The 9314-nt window shown below is 44.6% G+C and overlaps 1 protein-coding gene across 1 annotated transcript; it reads right to left on the bottom strand.

The window, feature by feature from the left end:
* Window positions 1-4545: 4545 nt before the first annotated feature.
* LOC143697150 (extracellular calcium-sensing receptor-like) lies at window positions 4546-7701 on the bottom strand. The gene is made up of 6 exons (XM_077194065.1): window positions 7493-7701; window positions 7052-7340; window positions 6215-6970; window positions 5883-6110; window positions 5617-5740; window positions 4546-5456 (listed from the first exon to the last, which is right to left on the bottom strand). Exons 1-6 carry the CDS (start codon window positions 7699-7701, stop codon window positions 4546-4548), a joined length of 2517 nt encoding a protein of 838 aa, XP_077050180.1.
* Window positions 7702-9314: the final 1613 nt, after the last annotated feature.

Below are 9314 nucleotides of genomic sequence, written 5' to 3'. Positions count from 1 at the left end.
GTAACCGAGATGTTCCCTTTCAAGGGAACTCGAGCTGCGTCAAGCTGTGGGAACGCCAATACCCACGTCGCCATAGGAGCAAATGACCGTCATGTGGGAACTAGCGCACAGAGGACGAGAGCACCTGCGCCCCAGGAGTGGAACTTAAGTCCAGTTCATAGAACTTAACAAATGTATGCCGTGAGGACCACCCAGCCGCATCACAAACATCACTTAGCGATACTCCTGACAACAATGCCTTAGAAGCAGCCATACTCCTAGTAGAGTGGGCTCGTGCAGCCAAAGGTGAAGGCTGACCAGCCGACCCATAAGCAAGTGAGATGGCCTCAACCACCCACTTGCTCATTCTCTGTTTAGACGCGGGACACCCTTTCCTGGGTGGCCCAAAGCACACAAATAACTGTTCTGATTTCCTCCACAGGGCAGCTCTGTGGACGTAAGCGTCTAACACCCTAACCGGGCAGAGAAGATTAAGTTTCTCCTGATCTGATGACACAAAAGGAGGAGGATAGAAAGCCTGCAGCACTGTAGGTCTAACAGCATTAGTAGGGACCTTAGGGACATAACCTGGTCTAGGGTATAGAAAAGCCTTAACCATACCAGGCGAAAACTCCAGGCACGAGGGTGCAACCGACAGAGCCTGCAAATCTCCGATTCGCTTAAGTGAGGAGATTGCAAGCAGAAAAAGAGTTTTATACGTGGAGAAATTTCTCAGAAACTTCCTCAATAGGTTCAAAGGGGGCCAAAGAAAGGCCCTCTAGTACAATGGCCAAATCCCAAGTCGGCACCCTCATACGAACTGCAGGCCTCAGCCTCAAAGTGCCACGGAGGAAGTGAGTTATAAGTGGGTGTCTCCCAAGAGAAACTCCACTGAAAGGGACATGGTAAGCAGCTAGTGCCGCCACATACACCTTTAGTGTGGAGGGGGATAACCCTGCAGAGAAACGCTCCTGCAGAAACTCCAGCACTGCACCCACTGGGCCGTTAACTGGGTCCTGCCGGTGTTCTGCACACCAAGAAGTGAAAAGTTTCCACTTCAGGGCATATAACTTCCTCGTGGACGGAGCTCTGGAGTGAAGGATGGTCTCAACAACCTCAGTTGAGAGACCAGATTCTATGAGCTGGGCCCCCTCAGAGGCCAAGCCCACAGTTTCCACAACTCTGGGCGGGGGTGAAATATCGTACCGCCCTCCTGAGAGAGTAGATCCCTCCTGATCGGAATCTCCAAGGGAGAGCCGTCCAGAAGAGATATTAGGTCCGCGAACCATACTCGGGCCGGCCAGAACGGGGCTACTAGAAGTAGGCTGACCCCGTCCCGGCGAACCCTCTCCAGAACTCCTGGTAGCAGAGCAACCGGGGGAAAAGCATACAGACGTGACCTCGGCCACGGCTGTACCAGAGCATCCAACCCCAGAGGGGCTGGCTGACTGATGGAGAGCCACAGATGACAGTGCGTTGTCTCCTTGGAAGCGAATAGGTCCACCTCGGCGCGACCGAAACTCAACCAAAGGAGCTCCACCACCTCGGGGTGGAGCCTCCATTCCCCCGGCCTCGGCCCCTGCCTCGACAGGGAGTCTGCTACCACATTCAAATAACCAGGAAGATTCATAGCTCTCAGAGACCGTAACTTCCCCTGGGACCACAGGAGGATCTGACGGGCCAGCTTGTAAAGTGGAACGACCGCAGGCCCCCCTGATGATTTATATACGAGACCACCGACATGTTGTCTGACTGAACTACCACATGATGACCTCTGAGGTCTGCTAGGAAGTGTTTCAAAGCTTGGAACACCGCCAACATCTCTAGACAATTTATATGCCATGATAGATGATGGTCCTGCCACAGACCTTGGGCTGGACGACCACTCATGACCGCCCCCCACCCTGTGAGGGAAGCGACGACAAATAGCCCCCAACACAGGCCCTTTGGATAGGAACCAGGTTTCTTTCCACATGACCAGAGCACAAAGGCAGCGCCGCGTGACTTTGATCGTGCGGAGGGGATTTCCCCTCGGGGAGAATCCCTTGGTCCGGAGCCACCACTGCAGTGGTCTCATGTACAACAGGCCGCAAGGTATAACGTTGGACGCTGCTGCCATCAGACCCAACAGTCTCTGAAACTGTTTTACAGTGAGTAGCTGGCCTAGCTTTACTTGTTTCATAGCTGAAAGAATCGAAGCGATGCGGGTCGGGGAAAGTCGCGCCCACATCGAGACCGAATCCCCATCCAGACTAACAACATCCAGATCCTCAGAACTGGATAGTTGCAGTACTGGGGCCTCAGTTCGGGGGGAAGAAACCGCAGAGCATGCTTCCGAACCCGAGACTGAGGCACTGGATCTAACAGGTAAGGGCTGAGATAGGGCAAAGCCCGTCTCAAGCCCCGCTGTTAGATCCATCTGCGATCCCCACGAATGACGTCGCCGGTCAGCCTCGGCATAAGCGGGACCCGATCCGCGGGGATCGCGAACCGAACCACTTTCCTCAAAGAGTGATCGGCGGGAGCGGAGTGTTCTAAGAGGCAAACGCTCGCAATGCTCACAATCAGCCCCCTCGAGAGCAACAAACAATAAGCTGTGTGTATCCCCGCCCGTTAAATAGCGCGAGCAGGGAGGAACACACTTCTTAAATTGTTGTTCGCTCGCCATTGTCTCTCAATATAATATATATATATAGTTTTTTGAAATATAGAAACTCCTGCTTAGTGACAGACAAAAACACTTGAGACAGATCCACATATAGCGCTTACTGAAGGCATAGAAGCTGTCGCGCTTGTGTTTTGGGGGTGCTTTATAGTTTCCTGGACGATGACGTCACCCGCCTATGACGTTCCGTCTCTCCATTGGACTGATTCCATACGTGCTTCATGACGCACACACACAGAGGCGTTCCCACAGCTTGACGCAGCTCGAGTTCCCTGCAAAGGGAACTAGAAATGGAGTAACATATGGAAGCATAATGTTTTTGACCATTTTCTCAAAACATTTCATTATGATTGAGGTTAACAATGTAGGCCTGTAGTGATTTAACTCTGATGGATGAGTTTATTAAATGAAAATAAAAGTCCAGGGTCTGGGAATTCATTAAATTTTTACATTTATATAGCGCTTTTCTCGGCACTCAAAGTGCTTTACATAGAAGGGGGGAACCTCCTCAACAACCACCTGGGAAGACACAGGATCACATAAAACCACACCTTACATTGATGAGAACAAACACAATATACAGAATATAAAGAGGGGTGAGACAAGGCACAGGTTGGACTGATCAATCAACTAATAATAGCAACCAAGGGCATATGGACTCAACACAGATAAAGAACCAAATCACAGACAAAATGTGACGGGCTGTGCATCTTCTGTGTTTTATGCAGTTAGTATGGCTCAGATGCTTCCAGTAACAGAATCCAAGCAGAGATTAATCCATGGACATTTCTTTCTTTTTTTGTATTTTCAAAATAGGGTGGAGGTTTTTAGTAAGAATATTGTATACACAAGGAGTCTGACAACAGCCTATATGCTCCACATGGAGATCTGATCTCACCACCATCGAGTACATCTGGGATTACATGAAGAAACAGAAAAAAAAAAACTAAGACAGACTAAATCCAAAAGAACTGTGGCAACGTCTCCAAGAAGCTTGAAGAAACCTATAATATTAGGGGTGTGAACCTTCACTGGTTTCACGGTTCAGTTCGATTACGATTGTCATGTCATCGATTCAGTTCCATTCAATATCACAATGTATTGATGATGCATTGACAATGCACTGCATCCTCAATTTTCAATTTTACTTTACCCCCTGCGTATTTTATTTGTGCGTGACATGATTTACACACAGCGTGTGTATTCTCCAGGTCGTGCTTACCAGGTTGTTCATACAAGCCGAAATGTGCCCAGATGTCGGCTTTTAAAGTAGTTTTAAAGTAGAGACCTGCACCCACGGGATCCAACGCAACAGAGTGCGGCGCATTACTAGTTTTGATGGCCGCGTGCGGGCACAGGCGGTGATGAACTTGTGTATGTGCGGGTTGCGGGAGAGTAAAATGATTGGCGGGACTCCCGCAAAATAGAAATATCTATGAATAAAACATCTAAAAACTAATAAATTGTTATCCATCTGTTGCACAAAAACAACAAGAACAACTAAAACAAAATAGAAATGATTCAGAGTTTCTCTTTGCAGCGTTGAACAATGTAGCCAGTCACAGACATATGTGTTGATTTCCTGAACGCAACTTGAAAGCATGGAGGTAGGCTACAGAAAAAAATTTTTTATTTTTTTGCGGGACAAAACATGAATGATTGTGGGCGGGAGAAGGTACCATAATATTTTTAATTACTCGCATCTCGCCTCCCTCTGCCATTGTATGCTACCACGACAAAGCACGTACGTGACAAATGACGTCAGAGAAGCGTCAGTATTATAATCGGTTATGGTCTATTACTGAACCGATACTGAAACTCCAGCCTTCCACTGGTGGCCCTCTCATGAACAGTTTTTCATATGTTATCATAAGCTTATATTTCATAAGCTTATTTTTTTATTAAGACTTATGTGTAATCTTTCCCATCACATGTTGCTTTGTATTTTCTTCAGGCTTGAACATAATTATATAACATTTTGGTAGAAATATACATAACAGTAAGCCAAAGCTTGAGGCTAAAATGGCAAATATCTCCACAGCTACAGTTAATTTTCCAGGAGAACTGACATAAGCTGGAATAAATGTGATCCATACAGCACAGAATATGATCATACTGAATGTAATGAACTTGGCTTCATTGAAGTTATCAGGCAGCTTGCGTGCCAGAAAAGCCAGAATAAAACACAGGACAGCCAGAAGGCCAATATAACCCAGTACAGCAGAGAAACCAAGAGTAGAACCAAGACTGCACTCAATAATTATTTTTTCCTTATAATAGTTCATATTTTTGTAGGGAAATGGAGGAGATAAAGTTAGCCAAATTACACAGATAAGAACCTGTATAAGTGTAAAGGCAAGAACACTGAGTTGTTGTTGTGAAGGCCCAAACCATTTCATGACATGACTTCCTGGAAGTGTAGCCTTGAATGCCATTAACACCACTATTGTTTTACCCAGAACACAGGAGATACAGAGGACAAAGGTGATCCCAAACGCTGTGTGACGCAACATACAGGACCACTCAGTGGGCCGACCAATGAAAGTAAGTGAACAGAGGAAACACAGAGTCAATGAGAAGAGTAGCAGGAAGCTCAGCTCTGAATTGTTGGCTTTTACTATGGGGGTGTCCTTCTTGCTGTAAAACAGGATGGCCACAAGCACAGTTAATCCTACTCCAGACAGTGAGAAAAAGACTAGCACTATACCCATAACTTCTGTGAATGACATAAACTCTACAGTCTTTAACACACATTTATTTTTCTCAGCATTAGACCAGAATTCCCCTGGACACTGCTTGCAGTTATTTGAATCTGGAAAGGAAGTTGTGTTTACTATAGTTAGAGATAAGAAGAAAATTGTTTTATATATGAACTCCTTTGATAATAAACTGCATCCTGAAGAGTAGAAGAAGAACATAAAAATAGCAACTAACTAATTTTCTTTGAAAGTGTGAGATGGGCTGAAGATTACCTCTCTTATTACTGATTTCTCCTTCTGCACATGGAATACAGTCATAACAGCAGACAGGGCGTCCTTTCTGTGCAGCCTTCCTAGTGCCTTGAGGACAGCTCTCACTGCACACAGACCTTGGCTTCTGCATGAAAAAGTACATTGTACATACGGTTTCAATGCCAGTTAATGTCATGAAGTTATTTTCCCTTTCCTCTAAGTACAGCCCTTGATTTTTTTTAACCATGCCACATTAGCTTCTTTCAATCCAACATGTTACTATTTACCTCCAGCTGTCCTCCTGCCCAGATTATGTTTTTAGTGTTAACCACAAAGCGCTGGTCAGGGTGCAATGATGCATCGTAGTATCCCACTGGTTTAAATTGGATTGATCCATCTGTGTCCTGCTGCCAGTTCACAACTTCATATTGGGCTACTGTAGCACCAGTGCTGTCAAACCACACATGATCTCCATACTTTAAGGAGAAATTTACCTTTTTCAGAGCTTCAACCACCTAATAAATATACATGAACATTTTGGTGTTTTAACAAATTTTTAAATAGAAATAGGATTACCCCTTTTCACGCCAAATCTCTCTTCTTGTTTCTGTTTTTTTACCTGCTGTGGTTGTATTGTCAGATTTTTCTCACAACCTTCTTGTTCTTTGCATTTCAGTAGATTGTGTAGTGAATGAGCAACAGCATAAACTGCTTTGTAGACATTGCTTGCATATCTTTGCTCAGGCAAATCTTCATTGTAATTTTTCAGCGCAAGTAGATCTTGATATCTGCTGCAATTTAAATTATCTTGAGGAGAATTGCCCCCAGTCTGTGAGCATGGAAAAGCTGTGTCCCAGAATGCTTTTATAACATAATCTGAAAACCCCTCAGTATTGATTTTTCTCACTGCAAACCCCAGTGACCCTCCCAGAACACGAAAACTGTTTGGAGTGATCAAACTTTTTGCAGTTGTCCATGCTTCCACGCCAACTACTTGGAGGCCTGTAATGTTCTGAATGCTTAGTTGCTCAAGTAGATTAACCATCTCAACACGGGAAAGAAATGCAACAACTACTTTTGTGGTGCTTCTTTTCATAGTGTCTACAACTTTCTGGATTTTTTCTGGCTCTGTTCGATAAAATTTCACAGAGTACTCCACACAAATCCCCACTTCCTGGGCTGTTTTAAGAAATATGGCCATTCCATTGTTTCCATAATCATTGTCACTGTTCACAGCTCCCACCCAAGACCAGCCAAAGTATTTGACTATGTATGCAAGAGCTCTGCTCTGGTGGTAATCACTAGCAATAGTCCTGAAGAATGAGGGGTAATCTTTTCTATTGCTTAGACATTCACATGTGGCTGAGTGACTTATCTAGGAAAAAAACCAGAGGGAACATTGAAACAGTCATCAGTATGGTAATTATGTCAAGCATTTAATGTTTTTGCTCCTTACCACTGGGATTTTAAATGGTCCTGTAGTTCTGGACAGAATCACTGTGGCAGATGACTCAGTTTCTCCTATAATAGCATGTATAGGAGATTGTCCGTGGCATCTGTCACCTCCTGCAAACTCCTGACCATTCATCAGTGCCATAGTTGCACTCATAGAAGATAGTCTTGAACCACAGCTATCATAGATTTTGTAACCAATAGAAACATTTGGGAGCAAACTTTTACTTCTGTTTATTTCCTCAATGGCAAAGATCATGATTTGAGTCATCCGGAAATCTCTCAAATTCACACTGCCATAATATTCCAGATTTTATGGTAGTTTGTGGTTATAAATGCAAGATACATGATTTTATAATCTGCGATATATTTTCATTAAAAGTCTACTGATATTGAAAACTTTATCTGCTATAATATTTATCAAATAGTTTACAATGTAACAAACCTGGAGCATGATAGAAGCTGAGGTTTTTCTATAAAATCAAACGAAGGCAATATTTCTATACTGTGGATTGAAAAAAGTCCTCCAATAGTTACATCTCCATCCTTGAAAAGCAGTGCATACTTAGGGTCTCCCATATTTTGACAAAGAAGGTTTTCAGCCTTTGTATAAGGTTTATGACAAAGCAGGAGTGCAAAAAGAAAGACAAGCATCCTAGAGATTGAAATCCACTGCGACTGCCAAATGTAAATGACCCGATACAGTCTATGCACTTTTATAAACATAATTAATATGGATGAATGATTTGGAATGTAACCAATGGCCTCAATGGGCAGAAGAGGAAATAGGCGAAGTAGGAGTGGAATTCAGCTAATCTGATGGTCTGATGTAACTTTACTTTCAATATTAAGATCTTAGGTTAAATGGGCCTCATTTATGAAACGAACATACAACAGAAGCCTGGGCATATGGCCGTTTCCACACAAATCTTGGCTTTTATCAATATGGACGTGAGCGTTGGCTATATCAAATCTCACGTCAGGTCTCAGCTCGTGTATGCAAGCTTTTGAGCTAGCGTGAACTTGTGTGCAGCATAGTAAATTTGGTGGAAAATTGTAATGAGAGCATTTCGTTCATTAAGATTATTTTCCTGACCGAGTCCGACAACCAAAGCTTATTAATCGCTCATTAACCATTAAACGACTAGATTAGAATGTCACATTTAAAATTAAAGTACAATAGATGGATGTCTGTGACAAATCAGAAATACCACAAATGTTTGTTTTTTCCCCAGGGATTTAGCTTTACATGCGCAAATAACAACAACAACATGAGGATTTAAGCATCGTCACATTACTCACCTGCAGCACGTGAATGGAGAACTAAATAAAAGGAATAAAATAGGCCTAAATAAGACTACACAAAATATATTTAACAGATTAACAAAAGAAAAAAAGTCCTGGTTTCGTATGCAACCAACCGTTCACTGAAGGAGGAAACGGAGGACGTAGTCGACGTCGACTGAATGGGGATCACGCTAGGGAGCCAATCCTCTTCGAGTACTATTGAACGAGTCAGTGGAATTGGCGTGCGGGATTTACATCACATACTCCGCCCCCCGCGGCGTGGGTATACATACGGAAGTGGATGCACGCACTAGTTGCTTTTCGCTGAGGAGCCGAGCGTAACTCGGAGTAAGCGGTGGTCCAGCTGTAGTGGCAAGGGGACTACGTCCTCCGTTCTGTCCTTCAGGGGACGGTGGGTTGCATACGCAACCAGGACGTTCCCTTTTAGTCGAGAACGTCAGACGTAGTCGACGTCGACTGAATGGGGATCAACCATTGAACACACCACTAAAGCTGTCATCTTCCAGTGCCTAGTCAAAAGCCTCCTGATCCCCCCGCAATTTAAGGCGGAGAAGGGACAGGGCTTAGGCCAGGGAAGTCACTTCTGTTCCTACAGGCCCACTGGGAAAGCGTTCCCTGTACAAGGAAGGAAGGGACGCTGCGGAAGCCACATCCTACCCAAAGGGGGGTAATGTGGAGAATACACATATGAACTGGGCGGGTGACCGGGCAGTACAACATATGGGATTTCACTGGGGTGGCTCCAGCCTATGACAGGGGGAGACTCAACCGGACAGTGACGGTAGAGCAGACTCTGCCAAGGGAAGACACGTGCTTGCCGCATGGAGTCGTACCATGGAAGAATACAAATATGGGATCACCGTAGGGATTGCAACATATGAACCCAGCTTAACACAGGTTCCACAAAGCTTACGAGGGGTAGGCCTCACACCGGGCATTCTGCCATGTCCGATGTCGGA

This window comes from Siphateles boraxobius, unplaced genomic scaffold, assembly GCF_051911475.1.
Source record: "Siphateles boraxobius isolate OS27281-9 unplaced genomic scaffold, OSU_SipBor_1 31, whole genome shotgun sequence".
NCBI lineage: Eukaryota > Metazoa > Chordata > Actinopteri > Cypriniformes > Leuciscidae > Siphateles > Siphateles boraxobius.
The sequence above is the reverse complement of the archived record's forward strand: the minus strand, read 5'-3'. Positions and strand labels throughout refer to the sequence as shown.

Coding starts and splice junctions, on each gene's coding strand:
- LOC143697150 (XM_077194065.1), bottom strand. CDS start 7,701: ATGCTTGTCTTTCTTTTTGCACTCCTGCTTTGTCATAAACCTTATACA. Junction 6,971..7,051: donor GACCATTTAAAATCCCAGTG/GTAAGGAGCAAA, acceptor TTTTTTTCCTAG/ATAAGTCACTCAGCCACATG. Junction 6,111..6,214: donor TGACAATACAACCACAGCAG/GTAAAAAAACAG, acceptor TATATTTATTAG/GTGGTTGAAGCTCTGAAAAA.